At 36.7% G+C, this 15,794-nt stretch overlaps 1 protein-coding gene across 3 annotated transcripts in view; it reads left to right on the top strand.

Moving 5' to 3' along the window:
* Window positions 1-15,794, top strand: part of TMTC1 (transmembrane O-mannosyltransferase targeting cadherins 1) — a 261,821-nt gene that overhangs the window by 32,925 nt on the left and 213,102 nt on the right. For 2 of the 3 annotated variants that reach the window (XM_051961108.1, XM_051961109.1), the window contains exon 2: window positions 14,806-14,983. The exons of the other annotated variant lie outside the window; for it this stretch is intronic. In XM_051961108.1, coding sequence (XP_051817068.1) covers window positions 14,806-14,983 — 178 coding nt within the window. The remainder of the gene's footprint in view (window positions 1-14,805; window positions 14,984-15,794) is intronic. 3 annotated transcript variants of the gene reach the window in all.

Genomic DNA, 15,794 nt, shown 5'->3' with positions numbered 1-15,794 from the left:
GCAGATCCAATAATGACCCATTAGAATATGTTGTTCCCTCGAGAATGTGTGAACAATTCCTTGTAAAAGGGTAATATTGCTGGTCTCTCATCCATAGGGGACCTTCCCCCACAAAGGTGACATACTGACATTTCCATAAACCCTGCTCCTTCCTCCTACAATTGGCAACTGGCCATTGACAGGTTAGAGGTATTCCAAAATGTGGGAAACAAGAGTCCCATGTTTCCCAGGTGTGCCTGGGGTGACATGGTACCAACCCCATTGATGTCTAGACAGGTAAAAACTTAGTTTTCCAAATCTTTGCAGCCTCCCTCGTATCTCCTAGAGACAGAGCAGACAAAAACTCTTTTGCCAATCCGCAGCAATTCCTAAGGAATTGTGCCAGAGCTCCCAAGAGCTCCAAACAACGACTGCAGTGTCCACCACAAGATAAGGAAAGAAAAAGTCTTTTACCTTGTCCAGAGTTAAGTCCACTCACATACACTATTTCCCAGCTTTAAACTTTGCCCTGTTTAACAAATCCTATCTTCTGTCAATGGCCATTGATATTTCTCTTCTAAGTTCCAGAAATCAGTCCCTTTATGAATTTGGGATCAGTTATGAAGGATCCAGGCTGGGCTTAAGGGGATAGGTATCCATGGCCATTAGCTCAATTGTTGGGATCCACCACAGATCCAATAAGTTAAAAGTTCTCCCTATATTCTACATGAGCAGGAGAAGCTGGTTCTCATCTCTGGAAGATAAAGATCTGGTTTCTATGGCTATCATGAGGAAATAGGTAAACCCAAAGCTCAGGGAAAGCCCCATGAAAGTTTCCCAAAGTAATTCCCAAAGTAATTAATGTAAGAAAAGTCATAGAGTTACAACGCACTGGATTCAGAATTTGTGGTCCCATTCAGTGGAGATCCCCTCCTCAAATGTAATTTGAGGTCTCCCCATCTTCAACTGTCCACTCGGATAAAGGTGGCGCCACAGGTCCTTTTTTTCTGGTGTGGTGTGTCCAGCCTCGTTCTTGGGTGCGAATAGCAGTGTCCGAGAGGTCACTATTATCTGGTAGGGTCCGTCCCAGCATAGAGTCAGCTTCTCATCCTTCCAAAAATGGATCAACACCCAATCTCCACCTGAATTCTATGAACAGGGAAACCTAGAGGAGGAGTCTGAGCTATTAACTTTTTTGTTGAAGTTTTTGTAAATGTCTTAGCAATGATTTAACATCTCTTAAGAAATAAATCCTTTGTCTCTAAGATAGGGTTTGAGTTTCCCATAGGACAAGCCTGGAAAGGATGACTGTACAATAATTCATAAGGTGAAAGTCCTCTATCTCTGTGTGGCTTGGTTTTGGTTCTGACCAGAGCAAGAGGAAGACATTTTGTCCAAGGTAGTTGGGTCTCCAAACATAATTTAGTTAGTTGCCATTTTATTTCCTGATTCATCCTTTCTACTTTCCCAGAAGAGGGAGGATGCCAAGGGGTGTGGAGATCCCACGTGATTTCTAAAGCCCCAATCACATTCTGCAATACCTGGGCAGAAAAATGTGTCCCCTGACCCAAGTCTATCCTTTCCACTATTCCATATCTAGGAATAATTTGTTCTAATAAGACCTTACTGTCGAGGCAGTTGCTCGGGCTGAGGGGAATGCCTCCACCCATGAGGTCAGATGGTCCACTATGACCAGCAAGTATTTGAGGCGACCCACTGGTGGCAGCTCAGTGAAGTCCACCTGGATGCTTTGGAATGGTCTGATTCCAGGAGGTTGTCCCCCTTTTGGGATCTGGCGTTGAGCAGCCTTGTTAGTCTTTCAACAAACGAGATAGCCGTCCACCAGTTGTTGGGCCATAGTATATAGGCCAAGGGAAACATACCTTGTCAGCACAGCATCACATAGGTTTTGGACATCCCAGAGACTGCTCTGGTGCAGTTGCTGAAGGACCTACCTCATACTTGCTTTGGTCAGTATCTCTCTGCCATCAGGTAAGAGCCATCCTCCTTCCGAGTTCCCAACTGCTCTTTTTCCTTCGGGGTAAAGCTGGGAGAGGGTAGGCTAGGGGGAAGTACAGGTGTCAGAGCCATTATATGAGAAATCTCCTGGTCTCCAGCTCCCTTGCCTCCTCATCTGCTAATCTACTTCCCCTTGCCTCAAAAGAGCTTCCCATCTGATGTCCCTTTATATGTATTACTGCTACATTCCTAGGGGCCAGAATGTTTTCCAGTACCTCTCTAACTAGTGTATAATGGACCAGTTCTTTGCCATTACTATTTACAAATCCTCTTTCCTCCCAAATCCTTCCAAATAATGCACCACACCCCAAGCATATTTCGAATCAGTATATATATTCCCATCTTGGTCCCTCACTAACCCAAGGTTTGATTTAAGGCATACAATTCACAAGTTAGAGTCGACCAATGGGCAGGTAGACTGCCCCTGGTAACAGTGGAATTTCTATCTCCATCCACAATAGCAAACCCATTTTTCCTTTTCCCATCTACCACTCTAGAGGATCCATCTATAAACCAATTTACTCCCCCAGGCATTGGGGAGTCTTGTGAATCCTCTTACTTTCATTTGAAAATCAATTAACTCTAAACAACAATATTCCTCTGCAGGGGGAGTTCAGGTGGGAGGCAGGATTAAGATTATCAACATTCTGAAATCTGTGAGCTATTTCCCAGCCCTGATTTAATATAGTTCTTACTTGGTGTGAGACACTTATTATAACACTGCCTCAAAGGTGAGTTTCCTACTCTTTTCTGCCAAGAGAGTGGTAGCAGTTACTGCTTGTATACAGGTCAGCGATCCTTTGGCTATCGCACCTAACACTTTAGAAAGGAAAGCCACTGGTCAGGAGCAAAGGATCAGCAATGCAACATGGGCAGCTGATCCTATAAGCATCCTTGCCTTCACCTGAAGTGAATTCCCCTTCATTTCATTTTCTCCGTGTATTTAATGGAGAATTGTTTGGGTGTCAAAAGTTCTCTTTCCATATAGCACCCCCCATGATCATGCAAAACATGAAAAACGTATCTGATGACAATATAGATCTTTGATAAGTAAGTCAGGGGCCTAGGATTGGGGTTCCAGAGAGAGCCCTGCCTTCCATCAACACACAGTGTAAAAAGGCTCTAGGCCTAAACCTTAGCCTAATCAGGGGATGAGATTCCCAGCTTTCTCTAAAGGCAAGGTAGGAGTGGCCCCAAGTACTTGGCCTAAGTAAACCTTTAGATAAAGAAACTCTACCGCCAGGAAGTAAAAAGGTTAAAAGATTAATAGCAGCAACCAAAGTCTGGCCGCAAATTAAACTATCTATTTAAGGCAGTTTTACTTCAGGTAACTGTCCTTAAGTTTTAACCATTCTACCTTATGACCTATGCAGTCACACCTGAATTCAAAACTCCCAGCAAATATTAGCTGCAGTCCCAAAGGATTATCTTCTACAGCAATTATCATTAATCAAGGGCTTCAGATGAATCTAGTTCTCAAGCATCACAGTAAAGGATTTACAGCTTATACAACTATCTTTTTTATCTAAGTAGATCTAAATTTAACATTACATAGATCATTTGCCTTTAAAATACTCAAATACAAAGAAAAAAAATTCTAAATCGCATGTTGTGCATCCCGTTTCCACATAAGAGAAACTTTTAAATCTTTCAGATTTAACATTAATATTCTCTTCATTCTAAAAAAGAATTTTTGGAAATAACCCTATCAAATTATCAGATCAGATTAAAATCCTGCTCTAGATTTTTTATCATCTTCCTTAAACAAGGAGACTACCATGCACGTAAATAAGCATTAAATAATTTGCTTTAGACAGATGGGATCTTAGTAGAAATAAATTGCTTTCAGATAACTTACAGCTCCAGCAAACTTCTTAGAGCAGACTTGAAAAATAAAAATAAAACATTCAGATATTAACACCATATAAATGTAGGCTGTTCTTTTAAACAGTAGAAGCAATTGATACCCAAACCAGCAAGGTGTTGCAGCCACCATACTTAATGGGGAAAGGGGATTAGATCACCTGACAAGGTCCCCCTCCATGTGGCCACCCTTCCCCAACTCCACCATGCTTCCCAACCCTAACTTATCACAGTTAACTTTTTTAGGGTGCCATTTCCTCAGGATCCACTCTGCCAACTCAAGATAGACCCCCAACCTCATGGGATATATCTCCTTTTCCCATGGCAAATGGCAGATCCACTAGGGAATTGTGCCTTTTTTCTTCCCTATTTCTGGAGAGCTATTTTCCTCTCTCTTTTTTTCTCACATCATCTCTTCCTGTCCCATCTCTCTCCTTCCAAAGCTTATTTGCTTAAACCTTCTCTGACATATGTTAAACACTTCCAAACCAATACTAGATGCTCCATTTAAACTACTAATTGCTTTTGCAAATCAATCTTTCTTGTAACTCATCTTTAAGTCAAAGAAGGAAAAAAATTTCTTTTTTAAACTTTAAGCTTCAAGGTTCTCAAATAACTGAACCAAATTTCATAAAACTTATAATTGCCCAACAGAGATGACAAATTTTAAGGCATAACTCAGTTACAAATTATCCAATACCTCTAGAAACCACATCATCTAAGTAGGGAGATACAACCCCAACCTCTCCTAAACTAAGCTACCAGCATTTTGTTTTAATAACCTATATTTTAACTTAAAATCCCAAACATGGCTTTAAATTCCCAATAATATAAAACCACTTTCGCCATCTTATTTAAAATAATGAATTTCACCAAATAGCAGTCTCTTTCCCTTGGTCCCATGTGGCCTTACTACAGTCAGGATCCATGAGAGGGAAAGGAAAGAAGCCACCGTCTTCACTCTCTCAATCCCATATACTTCCCCGATGTATAGGGTGATTGTGCTTCCAATTGGGATCTGCTAATGATATTTCTGGTCAACTGAAACTACTCCTGCAGCTGGAGGGTTTCTCCTGTCCCACTCCTTCATAGCTGTACCCCTAATTAGTCCCCTCTCCTCTAATGAGAAGAGAGAATTCAAAATAGACCTAAGTTCTCCTCCCGGCTCTGAGGGCCCTTGGAGGGGCTGATGGAATTAAATCCTTTCCTTCTCTTTCAGGGTACAAATTCAGTCTTTGGCACCCCAGTGCCTTCACTAATATATTTGTCACCCCAGATAAAACAACAATACCTTATCATCTTTTGCTTTTTCCTTATATATTTTGGCAGTTCGTTCCAATTACTTAATTTATCTCCCAAAGGAGTATCTACCAGTATTTTCTGATCATTTTTCTCATTTCTCTCCATGAGGGCAGGCTGGGACTGGGCCACACCCTTTGAATTTGGATGGAATCTAAATTCCAAAACACCCAAACACGCCAATTGTCGCCAATTGTCTCCAGTCACCCTAGAAGGTCTAGCTAAGCCTGTCCTGTCCAGAGACCCAGAGTTTAAGACTCCAGGCCTCACAGGCTCCTGTCCAGAGACCCCTCTAGAGTTTATGACTCAAGGGCCTCACAGGGGGCTTACCTCTGGGTTGCTGCGCAGCAAATTGCTTGATTGATACCTGTTCTCCACTGACCGGTCGGGATTTATACCTTTTACCATGGAGTTTCTCTCGCTTTGTTTTGCTCTGAGTTTCTCCACTTCGGGCCCACTTTACCTTGGGGAGTAAGGAGAAGCCCTGGATGCTGGCAGACTGCCTAAATCAGGGCAGGGCGCCACCCCACCAGCACCCCAAGGGTTCACCTACTCACCACAAGTAGTGTAATCCCAGACGAGCCCCCAAGACTGTGTGAGTCAGAAACCATTAATAAAAAAAGACAGGAGAGATCTCTAGAAGCAAAGCAAAGTTTATTATATGTTCTTGCAAGAATTGGGCATCCCACCTATCGAGCAGACAATCAAAAGAAGGAAGCACTGTAGGGGGCAGGGTCAATGCTTTTAATCCCTAATGCAAATTCCCCTTCCCATCACTGACCCTCATCCTTATTGGCTGAGAAGCTTACATTCTAAACGCAGGAACTACCCAGGAAATTGAACTTGATCAATAAGTACATAGTTGCCTATATTTGGTTGAAATAGGGACAATAACAAGAAGGGGACTTAAGTATGCCCTTAAGAAGATAGACTTTATGCCCTTAGGAGAATAGCAAGGAGGAGACACTTTAAGTATGCCCTTGACTTAATGCTTAAAGTCCTTCAGGCCTACTCAAACTTTGAAATAGATGAAGCCTTACTCAATTTTCACAACTGTCTTGAAAGATCTCACCTCATCTCATTCAATTCAGAATAAATGGACGTTTCCTTAAAATGGTCTGGAGCATATATTTAAAACCGTCAGTACACATCATATGTAATGGGGATAAACTGGAACCATTCGCAGTAAGATCAGGAGTGAAACAAGGTTGCCCATTATCACCATTATTATTCAATATTGTATTAGAAACACTAGCTTCAGCAATAAGAATTGAGAAGAGATTAAAGAAATTAAAGTAGGCAGTGAGGAAACCAAATGATCACTCTTTGCAGATGATATGATGGTATACTTAGAGAACCCCAGAGATTCTACTAAAAAGCTATTAGAAATAATTCATAACTTTAGCAAAGTTGCAGAATACAAAATAAATCCACATAAATCCTCAGCATTTTTATACATCACCAACAAAATCCAACAGCAAGAGATACAAAAAGAAATTCCATTCAAAATAATTGTTGATAGCATAAAATATTTGGGAATCTAACTATCAAAGGAAAGTCAGTAAATATATGAGCAAAATTACAAAACACTTTCCACACAAATAAAGTCAGATTTAAATAATTGGAAAAATATTAAATGCTCTTGGCTAGGCTGAGCAAATATAATAAAGATGACAATACACCCTAAACTAATTTATTTATTTAGTGCTATGCTAATCAGTCTCCCAAGAAACTATTTTAATGACCTAGAAAAAATAACAACAAAATTCATATGGAAGAACAAAAGGTAAAGAATTTCAAAGGAATCAATGAAAAAAAAATCAAATGAAGGTGGCCTAGCTGTACCTGATCTAAAATTATATTATAAAGCAGTGGTCACCAAAACCATCTGGTATTGGATAAGAAATAAGACTAGTTGATCAGTGGAATAGATTAGGTTCACAGGACAAAACGGTCAATAACTATAGCAATCTATTGTTTGACAAACCCAAGATTCCAACTTTTGGGATAAGAATTCATTATTTGACAAAAACTGCTGGGAAAACTGGAAATTGATATGGCAGAAATTAGGAATGGACCCACACTTAAAACTGTACACCAAGATAAGACCAAAATAAGTCCATGATTTAGGTGTAAGGAGTCAGATTATAAATCAATTAGAGGAACATAGGATAGTTTACCTCTCAGACTTGTGGAGGAGGAAGGCATTTGTGACCAAAGAAGAGGTAGAGATCATTATTGATCACAAAATAGAAAATTTTGATTAGATGAAATTAAAAAGCCTTTGTACAAAGAAAACTAATGCAAACAAGATTAGAAGGGAAGCAACAAACTGGGAAAACATTTTTGACAGTTAAAGGTTCTGATAAAGACCTCATTTCCAAAATATGTAGAGAATTGACTCTAATTTATAAGAAATCAAGTCATTCTCCAATTGATAAATGGTCAAAGGATATGAGCAGACAATTTTCAGATGAAATTGAAACTATTTCTACTCATACGAAAAGGGGGCTCCAAATCAGTATTGATCAGAGAAATGCAAATTAAGACAAATCTGAGATACAACTCTGAGATACCACTACATACCTGTCAGATTGGCTAAGATGACAGGAAAAAATAATAATGAATGTTGGAGGGGATGCGGGAAAACCGGGACACTGATGGATGCATTGTGAGTGGAGTTGTGAATGAATTAAACCATTCTGAAGAGCAATCTGGAACTATCCAGCAGTGTTACTACTGGACTTATATCCCAAAGAAATACTAAAGACGGGAAAGGGACTTGTATGTGTCAAAATGTTTGTGGCAATCCTTTTTGTAGTGGGTAGAAACTGGAAAAAGAATGAATGCCCATTGATTGAAGAATGGTTGGGTAAATTGTGGTATATGAATGGTATGGAATATTATTGTTCTGTAAGAAATGACCAGCAGGATGAATACAGAGAGACTTGGAAAGACTTATATGAACTGATGCCAAGTGAAATGAGCAGAACCATAAGATCATTATATACCTCGACAACAATACCGTGTGAGGATGTATTCTGATGAAAGTGGATATCTTCAACAAAGAGAAGATCCAATTCAGTTCCAATTGATCAGTGATGGACAGAATCAGCTACACCCAGAGAAGGAACACTGGGAAATGACTGCGAACTGTTTACATTTTTGTTTTTCTTCCCAGCTTATTTTTTACCTTCTGAGAATTGTATGGTTCTGCACACATATATTGTGTCTAGGATTTACTGTAACATATTTAACATATATAAGACTGCCTGCCATCTAGGGAAGGGGGTGGAGGGAGGGAAGGGTAAAGTCGGAACAGAAGTGAGTGCAAGGGATAATGTAGTAAAAAATTACCCATCCATATGTTCTGTCAATAATAAGTTATAATAATAAAAAAAGATGAAAAAAAATACAAAGCCCTATTCAGAAAAAAAAAATAGAAGAAAACAGGGAAAACCATGAGATCAAAAAGGTATGATTGAAATAATATCTCTTATAAATATGAAGTGGGGGTAGTGAATTGATTTCAGGGATTAGATCTAGTAGATAGTGCTACAAGAACTATGAACAGAGGTTTTAATATTGCACAGAAGGCAGTATCAAAAAACATTCCAAAGAAAAAAAAGAACAAGAAAATAAAATGGCTGTTTGATGAAACTTTGCAAATAGCTAAGGAAAGCAGGAAAAGGAAAGGGAAAAATATACCCAACTGAGTGAAGAATTAGAGAATAGCAAGCAGAGAAAAGCAGGTTTTATTAAATTAACAATGGAAGGAAAATAGAACTCTAGAATTGGAAAGACACGAGATCTCTGTAAGAAAATTAGAACTAATCAGGGAACATTTAATGCAAAAAAATAGACATGATTGAAGTAAAAATTCATAGGGATTTAATAGAAATAGAAGGGAGTAGGCAGTGGCAAGAATACACAAAAGAACTATATAAGAATGATCTTAACATCACCAATGATATGATTACTAAAGTACCACTAACAATAAGGCTAGCAGAGGTGACTGAATTCTAGCTGAGCTATTTAAAATCCTCAAAGATGATCTGATTTAAGTGTTACACTCAGTATATCAGCAAATTAGAAAAACTCAACAGTGGCTACTGAATTGGAAAAGTTCAGTTTTCATCCCAATTCTAAAGAAGGGCAATACTAAAGAATGTTCACATTACCAAACAATTGTGCTAATTTCACACACCAGCAAGATTAGGCTTAATATTCAACAAGATTCAAAAATATTTGAATTGAGAATTACCAGAAGAACAGGCAGATTTTCAAAGAGTCAGAAAAATTAGAGACCAAATTGCAATTATTTGCTGGATTGTGAAGAAAACAAGAGAATTCCATAAAAATATCTACTTCTGCTTTATTAATTAAATTAAAACTTTTGACTGTGTGGTTCACAACAAAATGTGGTAAGTTTTCAAAGAGATGGGAGTACGAGATCATCTTACTTAACTCCTGAGGAAGCGGTATATAAACCAAGAAGCCACAGTTAGAACTGAGCATGGAACAACTAATTGGTTTAAGATTAGAAAAGAAATATATTATTCTTTGCTAATTTAACTTATATGCAGAGTACATTAAGCATAATGCTAGGCTGGATGAATCAAAAGCCAGAATTAAAGTTGCTAGGAGAAATCTCAACAATCTCCATTATGTTGATGATACCTGTCTTGTGGCAGAAAGTGAAGAGTAATTAAGGCCCTTGATGAGAGTGAAAGAGGAGAGAATAAAAGCTGGCTTGAAGTCTAACATTAAAAACAAACAAATAATAAATGCTAAGATTTTAGTAACTACTCTTAACACTTTCTGAAAAATAGAAGGAGAAGAAATGGAAGCAGTGTCAGATTTTATATTCTTAGACTCAAAGATAACTGCAGATGATGACAGTAGCTATGAAATTTAAAAATGCTTGTCCTTAGAAGGAAAATTATGGCAAATTTGTAGAGCATACTAAAAAACAGACATCTTGCTGACAAACATCTTCACAGTGAAAGCTATGATTTTTCCAGTAGTAATGTTTGGATGTAAGAGTTGGATTATAAGAAAAGGTAAGTACTACAAAACTTACACTTTTGAATTGTCTTTCTCATTATATGTAGTTCTCCATACATATATTGCAACATGAAAGGCCTTAGGATCCTCCAAAAGAAATTTGATATTTGAAGGTTGATAGGAAGGCAACTTCTTTCTCATTGAAGCAACATCATCTGAATAATTCTTAATAATAATGTTGGGCCAAATTTGCTACTCTACATAGTCACTCAGTCTTTTATTGCTCCTTCAGCTTTGGAGATACGTGTTTGTTCCTCATTTAAAAGTCATATAAGGCTTGACAATTTAATTCTTTTATTTATTTTTTTTTATAAAATAGTCTTTTATTTTTCAAAATACATGCAAAGATAGTTTTCAACATTCACCCTTGCAAAACCTTGTGTTTCAAATTTTTCTCCCTCCCTCCCCACCTTACCTCCTCCCTAGACAGCAAGTAATCCATTATAGGTTAACTATGTGCAATTCTTCTAAACGTGTTTAGAAGAAACATCATGCTGCACAGGAAAAATCAAATCAAAAAGGGAAAAAATGAGAAAGGAAAAAATAAGTAAGCAAACAGCAACAAAAAGATGAAAATACTATGTTATGATCCACATTCAGTCCTCATATACCTTTCTCTGGATACAGATGACTTTCTGTCACAGGTCTTTTGGAACTGACCTGATTCACCTTCATGTTGAAAAGACCTAAGTCTATCACAGTTGATCCTCACATAATCGTGATGTTGTTATCTGCAATATTTTCTTGGTTCTACTCACTTCACTTAGAATCAGTTCATGTAAGTCTCTTCAGACCTTTCTGAAATCAGCCTGCTCATCATTTCTTATAGAACAATAAATATTCCATAGCATTCATATACCATAACTTATTCAGCCATTCTCCAACTCGAGCATCCACTCATTTCCATTTCCCCACCATTACAAAAAGGTGAGGAAGCAGTGTTGGATTTTATATTCTTAGACTCAAAGAGCACTCCAGATGATGATGGTAGCTATGAAATTAAAAGATGCTTCTCCTTAGAAGGAAAACTATGGCAAATTTGTAGAGTATACTAAAAAACAGAGACATCTTGCTGACAAAGATCTTCAGAGTAAAAGCTATGGTTTTTCCAGTATTAATGTTTGGCTGTAAGAGTTGGACTCTAAAATAATGTGCACTGCATTTTTGCACATTTTCCTTTTTTATAATCTCTTTGGGAAAGAGATACTAAAGAAGGGAAAGGGACCTGTATGTGCCAAAATATTTGTGGCAGCCCTGTTTGTAGTGGCTAAAAGCTGGAAAACGAATGGATGCCCATCAATTGGAGAATGATTGAGTAAATTGTGGTATATGAATGTTATGGAATATTATTGTTCTATAAGGAATGACCAGCAGGATGAATACAGAGAGGACTGGCGAGACTTACATGAACTGATGCTAAGTGAAATGAGCAGAACCAGGAGATCATTATATACCTCAACAACGATACTGTTTGAGGATGTATTCTGATGGAAGTGGATCTCTTCGATAAAGAGATCGAATTCAGTTTCAATTGATCAAGGATGGACAGAAACAGCTACATCCAAAGAAAGAACACTGGGAAATGAATATAAACTGCTTGCATTTTTGTTTTTCTTCCCAGGTTATTTATACCTTCTGAATCCAATTCTCCCTGTGCAACAAGAAAACTGTTCAGTTCTGCACACATATATTGTATCTAGGATATACTGTAACCTATTTAACATGTAAAGGACTGCTTGCCATCTGGGGGAGGGGGTGGAGGGAGAGAGGGGAAAAATCGGAACAGAAGTGAGTGCAAGGGATAATGCTGTAAAAAATTACCCTGGCATGGGTTCTGTCAATAAAAAGTTATTTAAAAAATATATATGTATATATTCTCTTTGGGATACGGATCCAATAGTGACACTGATGGTTCAAAGGTCCATAGATCACAGTTTGATAGGCCTTTGGGTAGAGTTCCAAATTGCTCTCCAGAATGGTTAGATCAGACACCACCACTAAAAATGTATTAGTGTTCCAGTTTTTCCACATCCCCTCTAACATTTATCATTATCTTTTTCCTGTCATCTTAGTCAGATGTAAAGTGGCATCTCAGAGCTGTCTTAATAAAAAGCATTTGTCCAATCAATAGAGATTTTGAGCATTTTTAAAAATAAAAAAAATTCTTTTGGCTTTAATTTCTCCATTTGAAAATTGTCTATTCATATCCTTTGGCCATTTTTCAGTTGGATAATAGCTTGTATTCTTATAAATTTCTGTCAATATATTTTAGAAATGGGGTCTTTATCAGAAATATTGGGTGTAAAATTTCCTCCCCTCCTCAGTTTTCAGCTTCCCTTCTAATCTTGGTTGCATTAGTTTTGTTTGTACAAAGTATTTTTAATTTAATATAATCAAAATTACTCATTTTGCTTTTCATAATGTTTTCTAGTTCCTCTTTGGCCTTAAATTCCTTCCTTTTCCACAAATCTGCCCTGTTTTCCTAATTTGTTTATAGTATTACCCTTTATGTTTAAATCATGAACCCATTTCAATCTTATCTTGGTACAGAGTGTTAGGTGTTGGTCAGTGCCTAGTTTCTGTCATGCTCTTTTCCAATTTTCCTCAGATGAGTTCTTATCCTGTAAGCTGGAGTTTCGGGATTTATCAAACACTAGTTTGCTATAGTCATTGACTATTGTGTTTTGTGAACCTAATTCTACTGATTCACTACTCTATTGCTTAGCCAGTACCAAATGGTTTTGATGACCACTGTTTATAATGTAGTTGTAGGTCTGGTACAGTTAGGCCCCCTTCATTTGTATTTTTTTCATTAATTCCCTTGAAATTCTTGATCTTTTGTTTTTCCTGATGAATTTTTTAATTTTTTTCTAGCTCTATAATTTCTTGACAGTTTGATTGCTATGCACTGAATAAGTAGGTTAATTTAAGTGGTATTGTCATTTTTATTATATTAGCTTGGCATGAACACTTGATATTCTTCCAATTGTTTAGCTCTGACTTTATTTGTGTGAAAGGTGTTTTGTAATTATGTTCATATAGTTCCTGACTTTGTATTAGCAGGTAGGTTCCAGTGGTATGAGGGAATTCTAGTATGGGCTTGTCCAGTCCTTAGATGTGGAATACAAAATCTGTCACTCAAAATATTTTTTTCTTGGTAGGAATTGCCAGAGTTTATGTTAAATTAGCAGCATTAGAATTTTAAATCAAAGTACCCAAAGGACTTTTGAATGTTATCATAAGTTCATTATAAGACATTATTTGTAGAAATATGGTTTTATATTCAGTATTGATAGCTTTCTCTCTTAAACTCTGTTTTTTTGATTTATAATCATAAGATTTCTGACAATTTCCCAAATCACTAGGAATTTATTAGCCATTTAATAAAAAGCCAGTTTCCTTATTTGCCTATACTTTGGTCATTTTGGTATTTTGGTTTCAAAACACTGGTGTCACTGTGGTGAAAACTTCATTATGAGATAGTAACTAAATTTGTTTCCATATGCATAATCTGTAAAGTTTATTACCAGTGACCTTGTGGGAACATATAACAGTTTTGATATCTATCCTAAATGTGTATGTCCTAAATGTAAATGTGTAAGCATTTATATAGTGCCTACTATATTCGAGGTACTATATTAAAATCTTTTTAAAATAAATATTATCCTATTTGATCCTCACAATAACCCTGTGAGGTAGGTATTATTATCATCCCAATTTTACAGTGAAGAAAGTTGAGGCAAACTAAATTTAAGTGACTTGCTTAGGTCATATAGTAAGTGTCTGAAGCTGGATTTACTTTCAGGTTTTTCTGGTTCCAGACAGAATATTTCACTCACTGTATTTTTTGCCTTCTCTCTCTGAATTTGCACCTCAAAAGTAGTGTAGCAGTACCTTCTTGTTCTTTAAGAGAGTCACAGAAATGAAGAATTACATTTTTGAGATAAACCCCAAAACTCCAGCTTCCAGGATAAGAACTCATCCTAGGAAAATTGGAAAATAGCATGACAGAAACTAGGCACTGACCAACACCTAACACTCTGTACCAAGATAAGGTTGAAATGGGTTCATGATTTAAACATAAAGGGTGATACAATAAACAAATTAGGAAAACAAGGCATAGTTTGTCTCTCAGATTTGTGGAGCAGGAAGGAATTTAACGCCAAAGAAGAACTAGAAAACATTATGAAAAGCAAAATGAGTAATTTTGATTATATTAATATACATTTACCATGTATACATTTCCTACATATTATACATGTAGGAAAATGGTTTAGCACCTATTCACTTACTCCTTCATTTAGCACCAATAATTGCTCCAGTGTTACAAGCAATAATATTGTTTTCAACACATATCACAATTGAAATACAGGGGGAAAATGTATCTTTTTATCCAGACTAACCAAATATTAAGCCCAGATGTTATTTTTACCCTAATTAATTGAATTTTGTTTAGTCTTCAGTGACAGTCTCCTTCTTTGAAAGTTTTTCTGGTACTGTTTAGTGGTAAGGATTCTATATTGTGTTTGTTTCTAATACAGTTTTAACATGTGTAATGTATATGTTTTTATTTTCCAGGATAAATGTATATTTGGCTGGAATGAACCCATTTTATTTCCATGCAGTAAATATAATTTTACACTGCTTGGTGACTCTGGTTCTGATGTACACATGTGATAAAGTTGTCTTCAAGGACCATCAACTTGGTTTTGTTACTGCATTGATTTTTGCTGTGCATCCCATTCACACAGAGGCGGTAAGTAATAGCAACATTAAAATAACAGGCAGAAAAAGTGAAAGCTAGATGGATATTTCCTCCTCCAGTACTGAATTGCTTGAACTACAGAATTACTTGAACTTAAAGTGATGTTGGGAGAAAAAAATTGTGATGCATTAAGGTATTTTCTTTATAAAATATAAAATTTATTTGACAACTTTATGTAGGCTTAAAACCATCCTAGTACTTTCATTGCTAATTGGTTTTCCAATTAAGGCACTTAGTCATTAGAAATAGGAATAAAGTAGCACATTTGAAGAAAGCATGAATCTGTGGTCTGTATAGAAGACAGCTACAATAGAAATGCTTGCTGTGCTGAGTGATTATTCCAGTTCTAAATTTTTAATTTAGATTTTTCTCTTTCTTCCTTTATGTTTACCATGTATACTATTTGAGTGGCCTATTATATTGATCTTTACACATTTTTGACCAGGACACTCAATTTAAAATTTCATTTATTTATTAGATTTACAGATTATGTGACCTACAAATTATGTTCTTAGATCTTAATTAGAGATTAATTCTAAAATAATGTAATTTTTTTTCTCCTGAGGCAATTGGGATTAAGTGACTTGCCTAAGGTCACACAGCTAAGAAGTGTTAAATGTTTGACGCCAGATTTGAACTCAAATTCTCTTGACTTCAGGGCTAGTAATGTAATTTAAGAGTAGTATTGTATTAGTTATAAAACTGTCTTGAGATATCAATATCTGCCACTCCTGACTCTGTTTTGGTCATCTTATAACAATAACTATCTTCATGGAAAGTACTTACTGGTTTTTCATGCACT

Source organism: Antechinus flavipes, chromosome 5 (genome assembly GCF_016432865.1).
Source record: "Antechinus flavipes isolate AdamAnt ecotype Samford, QLD, Australia chromosome 5, AdamAnt_v2, whole genome shotgun sequence".
NCBI classification, from domain to species: domain Eukaryota; kingdom Metazoa; phylum Chordata; class Mammalia; order Dasyuromorphia; family Dasyuridae; genus Antechinus; species Antechinus flavipes.
Note: the sequence above shows the minus strand (reverse complement) of the source record. Positions and strands in the feature narration are given on the sequence as shown.